This window comes from Bufo gargarizans, chromosome 7 (genome assembly GCF_014858855.1).
Source record: "Bufo gargarizans isolate SCDJY-AF-19 chromosome 7, ASM1485885v1, whole genome shotgun sequence".
Lineage (NCBI taxonomy): Eukaryota > Metazoa > Chordata > Amphibia > Anura > Bufonidae > Bufo > Bufo gargarizans.
Genome location: NC_058086.1, coordinates 106,558,547 through 106,574,802, shown reverse-complemented (window position 1 = coordinate 106,574,802; position 16,256 = coordinate 106,558,547). Strand labels below are relative to the sequence as shown.

The 16,256-nt window shown below is 45.9% G+C and overlaps 1 protein-coding gene across 1 annotated transcript in view; it reads left to right on the top strand.

Moving 5' to 3' along the window:
- Positions 1 to 16,256, top strand: part of LOC122944185 (L-selectin-like) — a 760,442-nt gene that overhangs the window by 348,197 nt on the left and 395,989 nt on the right. The window contains exon 5 of the mRNA XM_044302412.1: positions 5,298 to 5,483. Coding sequence (XP_044158347.1) covers positions 5,298 to 5,483 — 186 coding nt within the window. The remainder of the gene's footprint in view (positions 1 to 5,297; positions 5,484 to 16,256) is intronic.

Sequence of the window (16,256 nt, the reverse complement as noted above, 5' to 3'; positions counted from 1 at the left end):
CCATGCACATAGGAGTGGCAGAGGCATAAATGTTTCTGGTGCAGGCAGTTGTTGCAGCAGAGTAAGGGGGCGTGGAAGCAGGAGTCGCAGTGAGAGGCCTGTGCTCCCGGTGTCATCTAGCGGTAGGGTCTTGACCAGTAGTGATAGACGAACATCGGCTGGGACGATTCTCGAACGCAATCAATTGTTCGCGTACCGCAAGAGTCTGCCAACTCCAGACTCTGTCATTGTGCCACTCTGTGGCCTCCTCATGCTGCTGCCACCTCCACAATCTCTCGTTGTGCCACTCTGTGGCCTATTCACTTTAATAGCAGGCGAACATGAAAAACCATCAGGTCATATTTGCAGCCACCAGATACTTACTAGAAGTGCACAAATCATTCCACAACATGGACAGTGACATGCCAGAGGGGGATCAATGGCAAAAATTCCCACAAAAAATGTTTTTTAATCATGGGCCATTTTTATGCGTCTTGGAGGGAAACTCTCAAAAATGTGGCCTGCTTGAGCCTAGAAAATTTTTATTTTAGACCACAGGAGTACAGGCCCCGAACTCACTGGAAAGAAAACATTAAATGATTATGTGGCTGGAGGTATATTAGACATTTATTGGATATCAATTTTACTGCAGGCCAGTGGAGTACAGGCCGCAAAAATTAGGCAATCACCGGACAGAAAACATCAAGTGATTATGTGGCTGGAGATATATTAGATGGTCAATGGATATCAATTTTACTGCAGGCTAGTGGACTACAGGCCCCAAAAATTATTCATTCAACGTACAGAAAAGAACAGGTGATTTTGTGGCTGGAGGTATATTAGACGGTCATTGGATATCAATTTTACTGAAGGCCAGTACAAATACATGTCAAATACATATGTTAAAAAATAAAATAAAAATTGGATTAAAAACATGGCTAACGAAATCCCCCCTCTTGAAAAAAAAACAAATGATAATAGTTGAAATTCAATAGCCCGTGGTCGTCACAGGTGTTGAATTCCTCTGTGGCTCCAAACATTAGGCATTCACCAGACAGAAAAGGCCTTTTATGCCTCTATATTTACATAAGACAGGGACCATTATTTGTTCTGAGTGGTGGCGGATATGTGTGGGCTTGCAGGAGGAAATTCAATTAAACGTGGTCGTCACAGGTGTTGAATTCCTTCAAGATCCATGCCTCATTTATTTTTAAAAATGTGAGGTAGTCCACACTGTCGTGAGCTAGGCGAGTGCACTTATCGGTCACGATCCCCCCTTCTGCGCTGAACGTCCTTTCGGACAGGACACTTGACGAAGAGCAAGTCAAGAGTTCCATGGCAAATTGTGCCACCTCTGGCCACAGGTCAAGCCTGCACATCCAGTAGTCAAGGGGTTCCCTACTTCTCAGAGTGTCCACATTGGCCGTTAGTAGTAGTTGGACACCTGTTGGTCTAGGCGTTTCTCTGAGGTTGGATCCGAAGGGCGGCTGTTGATGGCTTGGATGCAAGAATGATCTCATATCTGAAGTCAACGATTTCCGCCATCAACGAACCGCCATCAACGATTTCTTGATGATGCAAGCGGATAGGAGTACTCCCGTGTGTAACTTCGATGTTAGCCAGTGGCAGCTCATGTGTGACACCTGCTGTTTGCTCTGGCCTTTTGAGGACGCCTTGTAATTTTTCAGTTGCCAGGACTACGGGATGAACAATGTCATTCCACTGCTTCATGTCCTGGAAAGGATGGTCGTAACAATGGCAGGTCAGGGAACTGGAGACATAGATCTCACAGCCACATGAGCCCTCTGGGGGCTGAACTGTAGGAGGACATTGGAGCATAGGCAATGTGTAGCGAAATGGATGGTTTTTCTACTCAGGTGACAGGAGAGCAGGAGCAGCCAGAGGAGCTATAGGGCGATGAGGAACACAGGACAGATGACATACCATGGCAGTATGCAGTGGAGATGGAGGCAGGGAGTCCCTCTGACTCACTTGCACAAATGGTCCGCTGCATGCTCACTTGCTTGCGTTGTGACAGACAAATTGCTCTTCACCTTGTTGGACCCTCGCTACCGGTGCAGAATGGGGGTCTTTTTATTTTATTTTTACACCCACCGAGAGGGAGGACAAACTGAACTACTACAGAGACATCCTATGTAGTCAGTTGGCCGCTGCCTATCTGTGCCATCGTCCATCCTTTACAGGTTTGACCGGGGGGGGGGGGATAAGGGGGCGTCTGCGTTCACGTTCCACTGCCATGGCTGCTTGGGAGGGGTGGGGTGGCAGGAGCAGTACCAGCTCCATCAGCAGCAGCCTGAGTCTACAGTCACTGATGAGTAGCTTTCTTCAACTGCATAGTGAAGAAACTACTCACCAGCAGCAGCAGGTAGACCTGGAGCAGTACCTGAACCAGCAGGTGGGTACATATTTGGACAGCACCCTGCCAACCCACATTGAAGATCCGCTGGACTACTGGGCAGCCAAAATGAATTTGTGGCCGCAACTAGCAGAGTTCGCCCTGGAAAACCTGTCCTGCCCGGCCAGTAGTCATGCATCAGAGCGGGAGTTTAGTGCGGCGGAGGCCATAGTTTCCCCAAGCAGAACTCGCCTGTCAACCCAAAATGTGGAGAGACTGACCTTTGTCAAGATGAATAAGGCGTGGATCAGTCAGGATTTCCAACCACCAATTCCTGACTCATCAGACTAGATCATCCATGGTGCCACACCAACACTTTGACAAAAGAGATCGGTTTCTTCTGGCTACCTGCCTCAGCTACTACTCTGATGCTGCCACCCATCTGATGCCAAGTGCTCATTCTTTTACCCACCTTCATCAGCGGGTACTGGTAATGCCACCCACCGCCCCACTCTGTCACCGGGTCACTTTATAGTCTCCTGATGCAGCTGCTGCTGCCATCTCCACACTATGTCACCTTGCCACTCTGTGGTATCCTGATGCTGCTGCTGCCTTATACACACTATGTCACTTTTCCACTCTGTGGTATCCTGATGCTGCTGCCATCTCCACACTATATCACCTTGCCACTGTGTGGTATCCTGATGCTGCTACTGCCATCTCCATACTATGTCACCTTGACACTCTGTGGTATCCTGCTGCTGCCATATCCACACTATGTCACCTTGCCACTCTGTGGTATCCTGATACAGCTGCTGCCATCTCCACACTAGGTCACCTTCTACTCTGTGGTATCCTGATGCTGCTTCTGCCATCTCCACACTATGTCACCTTACCTGTCATTGGGTCACTCTGTGGTCTCATGCTGCTGCCACCTCCAGACTCTGTCATTGTGTCACTCAGTGGCCTCCTCATACTGCTTTCACCTCCAGACTTTGTCATTGTGCCACTCGGTGGTCTCCTCATACTGCTGCCCCTCCAGACTTGGTCATTGTGCCACTCGGTGGCCTTCTCATACTGCTTCCAACTCCAGACTCGGTCATTGTGCCACTCGGTGGCCTCCTCACGCTGCTGCGACCTCCACAATATCTTGTTGTTGTGCTACTCTGTGGCCTGCTCATGCTGTTGACATCTCCACAATCTCTCGTCATCTGGCCTCCTCATGCTGCTGACACCTCCACACTTTGTCTTCTTGCTATTTTTTAGCCTCCTCACGCTGCTGCCACCTCCACAATCTTTTGTCATCGTGCCACTCTTTGGCCTCCTGATGCTGCCGTCACCTCCAGACTCTGTCATTGGGCCACTCTGTGGCCGCCTCATACTGCTGCCACCTCCACACTTTGTCGTCATGCCACTCTGTGGCCTCCTCATGCTGCTGACACCTCCAGACTCTGTCATTGGGCTACTCTGTGGCCTCCTCATGCTGCTTCCACCTCACCACTATGACATAGGTCCACTTTGTGGACTTCTAATGCTGTTCCCACCCTACCCACTTCATGACTGGGCCACTATTTTGTCTTTCGGCCTGGCTGACATCATCATTTATTTGACCTTTCTTCTGATCTGTCAGAAGGAAGGAAAAATGAGATGCACAACGGATCCTGTCTGTGTAGCAGCTGTAGGGCTTGTATGGTCCCATCAGAATTGGCTTATGATTTGGTAGCCAAAAGCAGAAGTGGGTACAAAACACAGAAGACATGCAAATATTCCATTCACGTGTCATCTTTCTGTTTTGGATCCACTCCTGTTTTTTTGGGGCATTAGCAATACTGATGGATTATTGAGCAAATGCTGACCGAGTGAAGGTGGATGCTCCACAGACAGCATCTATTTTTTGTGGGTTATTGTTCTGACGGATCAGAGGAAGGGCAAATTAATCAGTGACGTCAACATAAACTTACTGCTGACACCCTCTCCACTCTGTCCGGGGGGCTATACTTGTATACGCGTTTAATAGAACAGGTGCTGTAGACATCTATGTGAAATCAGCTGGCAACAGTGTAAAAGGAGTGCGCTTCTCCTTGGCGTTAACATCGACCTGTAAGGCTGAGTTAATACTTGAGTTATTTGGTCAGTTTTTGCCCCGTGACTGCCCACATAAGTGAAGTGTGCAGTGATTTTTAGAGCGACGCCTGTCATCTGCATGTCATACGGACTCTCAGTATTATTTCACTACCACAACAGACTCCCTATGTGTGTTACTGCAAGGCACAGTGTTCTACACCACTATAAAGGCTCTTAGCAGCCAGGAAATAGCCGTTTTCTATGTAATTTGCCGCAAATATATTCGGATCAATTTTTTCCCGAAAAATTTGGTGAACTGGCAAGTCGGATTTTTAAAAAAATTTGATTTGCTCATTTCTAGTCGTCATGTCACCCTAGCCTTATCCTGGTTTTGGCTTACAATAACTGATGGAAATCACTGCCCAAAACACTGACGTGTGAATGAGGGTTTTAGAACACAAACTCCTGCACAATCATTTGACTCTATGTATATTTTTATGTATTGTTAAGATAATGTATATATGTACAGTTGTGGCATATAGCATTATCAGCTACTGAAGCTATAGACATTTAGAATAAGAGCCTTTTTTAGCCAATGATATGCTAGAAGGGTGCCATTCCAGACCTGCCTGCACTTGCGTAATTATTACATGAATACCATACAACCAAATACAGATATTATCTGTGATACTGAATTACACATTTATGTGGTCATTTATCAAACTGGTGTAAAGTAGAACTGGCTTAGTTGTCCATAGCAACCAATCAGATTATGCCTTTCATTTTTGACAGCTCCTTTGGAAAATGAAAGGTGGAAGTTGATTGGTTGCTATGGGCAACTAAGCCAGTACTGCTTTACACCAGTTTGATAAATAACCCCATTATTGTTCTTTTGCAGCTGTATCTTGCAGGTCTCCACACAGTCCACCTCATGGAGAAATTATCTGCACCGTCATATTTGGAACATTCCAGTATAATTCTGTTTGCAACTTCAGTTGTGAAGAAGGATTTCAACTGACAGGAGCAAGGTCATTATCCTGCCAGAACTCTGGAGAATGGTCTGAATCTATCCCCAGATGTAAAGGTAAATATCTATTACCAAAATATATACCAGTAGTCGTTTTCCAGTCAATCTCATAGTATCTATGAGGGATTAGGAATTATTTCATTTGTCCTCTTAATCCCTTCCCGACATATGATATAATAGTACATTATGGCGGAAAGTGACTTGCCGCATTTTGACGTACTATTACATCATGGTGATCGGGCAGGCATCGGAGAGGTGCGCGCCCGATCAGTGCAGGGGCCCGGCAGCCCACTGCAGAGACCCGGCTGGGTCTCCTAGTCAACCTGTTAGTGTATTACTCATATTAGGTATTTATGCGTTCGTAACAACCTGCTTTATAAAAATATCACATGACCTAACCCCTAAGGTGAACACCGTAAAAAAAAAAAATGCCCCAAAAAAACAATTTTTGTCACCTAACATCAAATAAAGTGCAATGCCAAGTGAAAAGACAAAATAGTACCAATCAAACCGTCACCTCATCCCGCAAAAAATGAGACCCTAACTAAGACAATCGGTCATAAAATAAAAAAGCTATGGCTCTCAGACTATAGAGACACTAAAACATAATTTTGGGGGTTTAAAAAATGCTATTATTGTGTAAAACTTTAATACCAAAAAAAAGTATACTTATTAGGTATTGCCACCTCCATAACTATCTGCTCTACAAAAATGACACATGACCTAACCCCTCAGGTTAATGCTGTAAAAATAAATAAATAAAAACTGTGCCAAAACAACCAATTTTTTGGTCACATTGCCCCATAAAGTGTAATAATGAATGATCAAAAAAAATCATATATACACAAAAATGGTAACAATAAAAAACATCAACTCTTCCAGCAGAAAAATAAAAAAAATATAGCATTCAGAGAATGGCCACACAAAAAAATTTTTTAAAAAAAAAATGCTTTATTATATTATGCAAAACTGAAACAAACAAAGAAAGTAGACATATTTGATATTGTTGCGTCTGTAACAACCTGCTCTATAAAAATAGCACATGATCTACCCTGTCAGATGAATGTTGTAAAAAAATTAAAACGGTGCCAAAACAGCCATTTTTTTGTTACCTTAGAAAATGTAATATATAGAGCAATTAAAAATCATATGTACCCCAAAATAGTACCAATAAAACTGGCACCTTATCCCGTAGTTTCCAAAATGGGGTCACTTTTTGGAAGTTTCTACTGTAAGGATGCATCAAGGGAGCTTCAAATGGGACATGTCATCTAAAAACCAGTCCATCAAAATCTGCCTTTCAAAAACCATATGGCGCTCCTTTTCTGCTGCTCCCTGCCATATGCCCTTACACACCACATGTGGGGTGTTTCTATAAACCGCAGAACCAGGGTAATAAATATGAAGTTTTGTTTGGCTGTTAACCCTCAAGAAAAATGGATTAAAATGGAAAATCTGCCAGAAATGTAGAATATTCATCTCCATTATCCTTTAATTCTTGTGGAACACCTAGGGTTAACAAAGTTTGTAAAATCAGTTTTGAGTAACTTGAGGGGTTTAATTTCTACAATAGGGTCATTTAAGGGGGGTTTCCACTATGTAAGTGACCATAGACTTGAACTGGTCCTTAAAAAATCTGTTACTTTAATTAAATAATTAAAATGATAAGAATTGCTTCTAAAATTCAAAGTCTTCTAACGTCCTAAAAAAAATTATAAGACATGGGGAATGTTAAGTGACACTTTCTGTTTTAAAAACAAAATACAAATTTTGAAAATAGCTAATTTTAAAATTTTTGGGTAAATTTTCAATTTTTTCAGAAATAATGGAGAAATATATTGACTCAAATTTATAATTATCATGAAGTACAATATGTAACGAGGAAACAATCTCAGAATGGCTTGGATAAATAAAAAAAAATATAATAATAAAATGATAAAAATAGCCTGGGCAGAAGGGCAAAAACTGGCCCAGGGTAGAAGGGTTTAAAGGGCATGTTTTGTTTAAAAATATCTTGTTGATTGGGACACAGATATTGATGACCTGTCCTAAAGGGTGGTCATGAATATCGGATCATTCTGACATCCCGATGATCAGCTGTTCGCTGCAGCTGCTTACTAAGACAGAAAATAAAGCCAGAAGCACAGCCCCATTTTCTGTTAGTGCCCAAGGCAGATTACTTCAGCTCTGATCATTTTCCAAAGAATGGAGCTGTGATAGTTCCACCACTAGCAGCTGCCTAATCACTGGGGCTCTACTGATTGGATATTGCTGACCAATCCTATGTATGTTGGTTGATGCTATTTTTTATTTAATGTTACTGTCTATATTTTCATTTAAAAAAAATCTAATATCCTGCAGTTTTCAATCCGGCCAATAATCCTCATAATATCCTTATATTTCCTGTTCTGTAAATATGTTTCAGTGGTCATTTCATTACCTTACAGGCAGGATTACAATGATAGGTAATACCTCTGTATACATGACAACAGATCCATTATTCACAATAGGTGATGATCACATCTTGTCCCTTCCCTGTACAGCGGCCTCTGCATAACCCACACAGCATTCTCGAAAACTCTTATATATGTCAATGAACCTCTCTAGTTTATTGTGCCTATGGCCTATGTGGCTGCTGTAAATCATATCTCTGTATGCTGCAGCTCAAGAAAGTCGGCTGTCCCCATAATCGTGTACAGAGAAATATAGTACAGGTCAAAACAGTACAACCAAATTAGATAACAGAAGCATGTGTACATTTCCTTACACTCCTTATAAGTGTTACATCCCCTTTAAAGCTAACAACTAGTTTTAAAAGAACTCAGTCTTCTAAAATACTGAGAAATTATTCTTTTTAGGCTACTTTCACACTCGTGTTTTGGCTTTCCGTTTGTGAGATCCGTTCAGGGATCTCACAAGCGGTCCAAAACCATTCAGTTTTGCCCTAATGCATTCTAAAAGGAAAAGGATCCACTCAATACATCAGTTTGCCTCCGTTCCGTCTCCATTACGCTCTGGAGGCGGACACTAAAACGCTGCCTGCAGCGTTTTGCTGTCCGCTTGACGAAACTGAGCTACACAATGTAAGTCAATGGGGATGGATCTGTTTTCTGACACAATCTGGCACAATAGAAAACGGATCTGTCTCCTATTGACTTTCAATGGAGTTCATGACGAATTCATCTTGGCTATGTTACAGATAATACAAACTGATCCATTCATGACGGATGCATGTGGTTGTATTATTGTAACGGATCAGTTTTTGCAGATCCATGACTGATCCGCCCTCCGCCCAAAACACGAGTGTGAAAGTAGCCTTATTTGTATGCAAATAGGATTTTAGGTTCCCAGTCAGCATAGCTGCTCCATTTGAGCTATTTGCTCTGATATATCAGGGACTGTTAGCCTACATGCACACGATAAACTGTCCATTTTTAACTGACCTTTTTTTCCACCAATGTCTTTCTGAGAAACGGACGTTAAACATGGACCTATTCAATTGTATGGGGGCAGTCGATCAGTGAAAAACTGACAAGATAGAGCATGTTCTACTTTTGTCATCTGTTATTCACTGGCCATTAGAGTTGAGCGAACACCTGGATGTTCGGGTTCGAGAAGTTCGGCCGAACATCCCGGAAATGTTCGGGTTCGGGATCCGAACCCGATCCGAACTTCGTCCCGAACCCGAACCCCATTGAAGTCAATGGGGACCCGAACTTTTCGGCACTAAAAAGGCTGTAAAACAGCCCAGGAAAGAGCTAGAGGGCTGCAAAAGGCAGCAACATGTAGGTAAATCCCCTGCAAACAAATGTGGATAGGGAAATGAATTAAAATAAAAATTAAATAAATAAAAATTAACCAAAATCAATTGGAGAGAGGTTCCATAGCAGAGAATCTGGCTTCCCGTCACCCACCACTGGAACAGTCCATTCTCAGATATTTAGGCCCCGGCACCCAGGCAGAGGAGAGAGGTCCCGTAACAGAGAATCTGTCTTCATGTCAGCAGAGAATTAGTCTGCATGTCATAGCAGAGAATGAGGCTTCACGTCAGCCACCACTGCAACAGTCCATTGGCATATATTTAGGCCTAGCACACAGGCAGAGCAGAGAGGTCCCGTAACAGACAATCTGGCTTCATGTCAGCAGAGAATCAGTCTGCATGTCATAGCAGAGAATGAGGCTTCACGTCACCCACCACTGCAACAGTCCATTGGCATATATTTAGGCCTAGCACACAGGCAGAGCAGAGAGGTCCCGTAACAGACAATCTGGCTTCATGTCAGCAGAGAATCAGTCTGCATGTCATAGCAGAGAATGAGGCTTCACGTCACCCACCACTGCAACAGTCCATTGGCATATATTTAGGCCTAGCACACAGGCAGAGCAGAGAGGTCCCGTAACAGACAATCTGGCTTCATGACAGCAGAGAATTAGTCTGCATGTCATAGCAGAGAATGAGGCTTCACGTCAGCCACCACTGCAACAGTCCATTGGCATATATTTAGGCCCAGCACCCAGGCAGAGGAGAGAGGTCCCGTAACAGACAATCTGGCTTCATGTCAGCAGAGAATTAGTCTGCATGTCATAGCAGAGAATCAGGCTTCACGTCAGCCACCACTGCAACAGTCCATTGTCATAAATTTAGGCCCAGCACCCAGGCAGAGGAGAGAGGTCCCGTAACAGACAATCTGGCTTCATGTCAGCAGAGAATTAGTCTGCATGTCATAGCAGAGAATGAGGCTTCACGTCAGCCACCACTGCAACAGTCCATTGGCATATATTTAGGCCTAGCACACAGGCAGAGCAGAGAGGTCCCGTAACAGACAATCTGGCTTCATGACAGCAGAGAATCAGTCTGCATGTCATAGCAGAGAATCAGGCTTCACGTCAGCCACCACTGCAACAGTCCATTGTCATAAATTTAGGCCCAGAACCCAGGCAGAGGAGAAAGGTCCCGTAACAGACAATCTGGCTTCATGTCAGCAGAGAATCAGTCTTCATATCATAGCAGAGAATCAGGCTTCACGTCACCCACCACTGCAACAGTCAATTTTCATAAATTTAGGCCCAGAACCCAGGCAGAGGAGAAAGGTCCCGTAACAGACAATCTGGCTTCATGTCAGCAGAGAATCAGTCTTCATATCATAGCAGAGAATCAGGCTTCACGTCACCCACCACTGCAACAGTCAATTGTCATAAATTTAGGCCCAGCACCCAGGCAGAGGAGAGAGCTCCCGTAACAGAGGATCTGGCTTCATGTCAGCAGAGAATCAGTCTGCATGTCATAGCAGAGAATGAGGCTTCACGTCACCCACCACTGCAACAGTCCATTGGCATATATTTAGGCCTAGCACACAGGCAGAGGAGAGGTTCATTCAACTTTGGGTAGCCTCGCAATATAATGGTAAAATGAAAATAAAAATAGGATTGAATGAGGAAGTGCCCTGGAGTCCAATAATATATGGTTATGGGGAGGTAGTTAATGTCTAATCTGGACAAGGGACGGACAGGTCCTGTGGGATCCATGCCTGGTTCATTTTTATGAACGTCAGCTTGTCCACATTGGCTGTAGACAGGCGGCTGCGTTTGTCTGTAATGACGCCCCCTGCCGTGCTGAATACACGTTCAGACAAAACGCTGGCTGCCGGGCAGGCCAGCACCTCCAAGGCATAAAAGGCTAGCTCTGGCCACGTGGACAATTTAGAGACCCAGAAGTTGAATGGGGCCGAACCATCAGTCAGTACGTGGAGGGGTGTGCACACGTACTGTTCCACCATGTTAGTGAAATGTTGCCTCCTGCTAACACGTTGCGTATCAGGTGGTGGTGCAGTTAGCTGTGGCGTGTTGACAAAAGTTTTCCACATCTCTGCCATGCTAACCCTGCCCTCAGAGGAGCTGGCCGTGACACAGCTGCCTTGGCGACCTCTTGCTCCTCCTCTGCCTTGGCCTTGGGCTTCCACTTGTTCCCCTGTGACATTTGGGAATGCTCTCAGTAGCGTGTCTACCAACGTGCGCTTGTACTCGCGCATCTTCCTATCACGCTCCAGTGCAGGAAGTAAGGTGGGCACATTGTCTTTGTAGCGTGGATCCAGCAGGGTGGCAACCCAGTAGTCCGCACAGGTTAAAATGTGGGCAACTCTGCTGTCGTTGCGCAGGCACTGCAGCATGTAGTCGCTCATGTGTGCCAGGCTGCCCAGGGATAAGGACAAGCTGTCCTCTGTGGGAGGCGTATCGTCATCGTCCTGCCTTTCCCCCCAGCCACGCACCAGTGATGGACCCGAGCTGCGTTGGGTGCCACCCCGCTGTGACCATGCTTCATCCTCATCCTCCTCCACCTCCTCCTCATCCTCGTCCTCCTCGTCCTCCAGTAGTGGGCCCTGGCTGGCCACATTTGTACCTGGCCTCTGCTGTTGCCAAAAACCTCCCTCTGAGTCACTTCGAAGAGACTGGCCTGAAAGTGCTAAAAATGACCCCTCTTCCTCCTCCTCCTCCTCCTCCTCCTGGGCCACCTCCTCTTCCATCATCGCCCTAAGTGTTTTCTCAAGGAGACATAGAAGTGGTATTGTAACGCTGATAACGGTGTCATCGCCACTGGCCATGTTGGTGGAGTACTCGAAACAGCGCAACAGGGCACACAGGTCTCGCATGGAGGCCCAGTCATTGGTGGTGAAGTGGTGCTGTTCTGTAGTGCGACTGACCCGTGCGTGCTGCAGCTGAAACTCCACTATGGCCTGCTGCTGCTCGCACAGTCTGTCCAGCATGTGCAAGGTGGAGTTCCACCTGGTGGGCACGTCGCATATGAGGCGGTGAGCGGGAAGGCCGAAGTTACGCTGTAGCGCAGACAGGCGAGCAGCAGCAGGATGTGAACGCCGGAAGCGCGAACAGACGGCCCGCACTTTATGCAGCAGCTCTGACATGTCGGGGTAGTTGTGAATGAACTTCTGCACCACCAAATTCAGCACATGCGCCAAGCAAGGGATGTGCGTCAAATTGGCTAGTCCCAGAGCTGCAACGAGATTTCGCCCATTATCACACACCACCAGGCCGGGCTTGAGGCTCACCGGCAGCAACCACTCGTCGGTCTGTTGTTCTATACCCCGCCACAACTCCTGTGCGGTGTGGGGCCTGTCCCCCAAACATATGAGTTTCAGAATGGCCTGCTGACGTTTACCCCGGGCTGTGCTGAAGTTGGTGGTGAAGGTGTGTGGCTGACTGGATGAGCAGGTGGAAGAAGAGGAGGAGGAAGCCGAGAAGGAGGAGGTGGCAACAGGAGGCAAAGAATGTTGCCCTGCGATCCTTGGCGGCGGAAGGACGTGCGCCAAACAGCTCTCCGCCTGGGGCCCAGCTGCCACTACATTTACCCAGTGTGCAGTTAGGGAGATATAGCGTCCCTGGCCGTGCTTACTGGTCCACGTATCTGTGGTTAGGTGGACCTTGCTACAGATGGCGTTGCGCAGTGCACACTTGATTTTATGGGATACTTGGTTGTGCAGGGAAGGCACGGCTCTCTTGGAGAAGTAGTGCCGGCTGGGAACAACATACTGTGGGACAGCAAGCGACATGAGCTGTTTGAAGCTGTCTGTGTCCACCAGCCTAAATGACAGCATTTCATAGGCCAGTAGTTTAGAAATGCTGGCATTCAGGGCCAGGGATCGAGGGTGGCTAGGTGGGAATTTACGCTTTCTATCAAATGTTTGTGAGATGGAGAGCTGAACGCTGGCGTGTGACATGGTTGAGACGCTTGGTGACGGAGGTGGTGGTGGTGGTGGTGTTGGTGGTACATCCCCTGTTTGCTGGGCGGCAGGTGCCAACGTTCCTCCAGAGGCGGAGGAAGAGGCCGAGGCGGCAGCAGCAGAATAGGCCGAGGCGGCAGCAGCAGAAGAGGTAGCAGGGGGAGCCTGAGTGACTTCCTTGGTTTTAAGGTGTTTACTCCACTGCAGTTCATGCTTTGCATGCAGGTGCCTGGTCATGCAGGTTGTGCTCAGGTTCAGAACGTTAATGCCTCGCTTCAGGCTCTGATGGCACAGCGTGCAAACCACTCGGGTCTTGTCGTCAGCACATTGTTTGAAGAAGTGCCATGCCAGGGAACTCCTTGAAGCTGCCTTTGGGGTGCTCGGTCCCAGATGGCGGCGGTCAGTAGCAGGCGGAGTCTCTTGGCGGCGGGTGTTCTGCTTTTGCCCACTGCTCCCTCTTTTGCTACGCTGTTGGCTCGGTCTCACCACTGCCTCTTCCTCCGAACTGTGAAAGTCAGTGGCACGACCTTCATTCCATGTGGGGTCTAGGACCTCATCGTCCCCTGCATCGTCTTCCACCCAGTCTTGATCCCTGACCTCCTGTTCAGTCTGCACACTGCAGAAAGACGCAGCAGTTGGCACCTGTGTTTCGTCATCATCAGAGACATGCTGAGGTGGTATTCCCATGTCCTCATCATCAGGAAACATAAGTGGTTGTGCGTCAGTGCATTCTATGTCTTTCACCGCTGGGGAAGGGCTAGGTGGATGCCCTTGGGAAACCCTGCCAGCGGAGTCTTCAAACAGCATAAGAGACTGCTGCATAACTTGAGGCTGAGACAGTTTCCCTGGTATGCATGGGGGTGATGTGACAGACTGATGGGGTTGGTTTTCAGGCGCCATCTGTGCGCTTTCTGCAGAAGACTGGGTGGGAGATAATGTGAACGTGCTGGATCCACTGTCGGCCACCCAATTGACTAATGCCTGTACCTGCTCAGGCCTTACCATCCTTAGAACGGCATTGGGCCCCACCATATATCGCTGTAAATTCTGGCGGCTACTGGGACCTGAGGTAGTTGGTACACTAGGACGTGTGGATGTGGCAGAACGGCCACGTCCTCTCCCAGCACCAGAGGGTCCACTAACACCACCACGACCATGTCCACGTCCGCGTCCCTTACTAGATGTTTTTCTCATTGTTATGGTTCACCACAACAACAAATATATTATTTGGCCCAATGTATTGTATTCAAATTCAGCGGGATATAAATTTGAGGCCTAGTATTTAGGCGCTGGGTGACCGGTATGGATTTAGTGACAGAATTAGACTTGGAAATGCACAGAAGCGTGTGTGTGTGAAGTTATTCTGAATGACCCAATGTGCACCTTGAATATTATATACCCTTTTAGGGATAGATTTCAAATAGCTCTGATATAGCAGAAACCACTAAATTATGAAATTGCTAAATTGGGAATTGTACTTCAACCCAGAACAAAAAATGTGCTTTGACGGACACTAAATATCTTGCCCAGCAACAACAGTACAACGGTGGGTAACGAGAGATTTAGAGGGAATTAAATTTGAGGCCTAGTATTTAGGCGCTGGGTCACCGGTATGGATTTAGTGACAGAATTAGACTTGGAAATACACAGTAGCGGGTGTGTGTGAAGTTATTCTGAATGACCCTATGTGCACCTTCAATATTATATACCCTTTTAGGGATAGATTTCAAATAGCTCTGATATAGCAGAAACCACTAAATTATGAAATTGCTAAATTGGGAATTGTACTTCAACCCAGAACAAAAAATGTGCTTTGACGGACACTAAATATCTTGCCCAGCAACAACAGTACAGCGGTGGGTAACGAGAGATTTAGAGGGAATTAAATTTGAGGCCTAGTATTTAGGCGCTGGGTCACCGGTATGGATTTAGTGACAGAATTAGACTTGGAAATGCACAGAAGCGTGTGTGTGAAGTTATTCTGAATGACCCAATGTGCACCTTCAATATTATATACCCTTTTTGGGATAGATTTCAAATAGCTCTGATATAGCAGGAACCACTAAATTATGAAATTGCTAAATTGGGAATTGTACTTCAACCCAGAACAAAAAATGTGCTTTGACGGGCACTAAATAACTTTCCCAGCTACAACAGGACAACGGTAACGAGAGATTTAGAGGGATTTAAATTTGAGGCCTAGTATTTAGGCGCTGGGTGACAGGTATGGGTTTAGTGACAGAATTAGACTTGGAAATACACAGTAGCGGGTGTGTGTGAAGTTATTCTGAATGACCCTATGTGCACCTTCAATATTATATACCCTTTTAGGGATAGATTTCAAATAGCTCTGATATAGCAGAAACCACTAAATTATGAAATTGCTAAATTGGGAATTGTACTTCAACCCAGAACAAAAAATGTGCTTTGACGGACACTAAATATCTTGCCCAGCAACAACAGTACAGCGGTGGGTAACGAGAGATTTAGAGGGAATTAAATTTGAGGCCTAGTATTTAGGCGCTGGGTCACCGGTATGGATTTAGTGACAGAATTAGACTTGGAAATACACAGTAGCGGGTGTGTGTGAAGTTACTCTGAATGACCCTATGTGCACCTTCAATATTATATACCCTTTTTGGGATAGATTTCAAAGAGCTCTGATATAGCAGGAACCACTAAATTATGAAATTGCTAAATTGGGAATTGTATTTCAACCCAGAACAAGAAATGTGCTTGAACGGACACTAAATAACTCGCCCAGCTACAGCACTAGGGACAGATTTAGCTGGATATAAATTTGAGGCCTAGTATTTAGGCGCTGGGTGACCGGTATGGATTTAGTGACAGAATTAGACTGGGATATGGCCAAAAAATGAACAGACTATTGCTGGTTAAATGCACTTGGTGTGACAGCTTCACCCTGATGTAGGCTTTAGCCAAAAAACAACCACACCATTGAGGGTTAAATGCACTTGGTGACAGGCGCAGCTTGCCCCTGATTTAGTATATGGCCAAAAAATGAACAGACTATTGCTGGTTAAATGCACTTGGTGTGACAGCTTCACCCTGATGTAGGCTTTAGCCAAAAAACAAC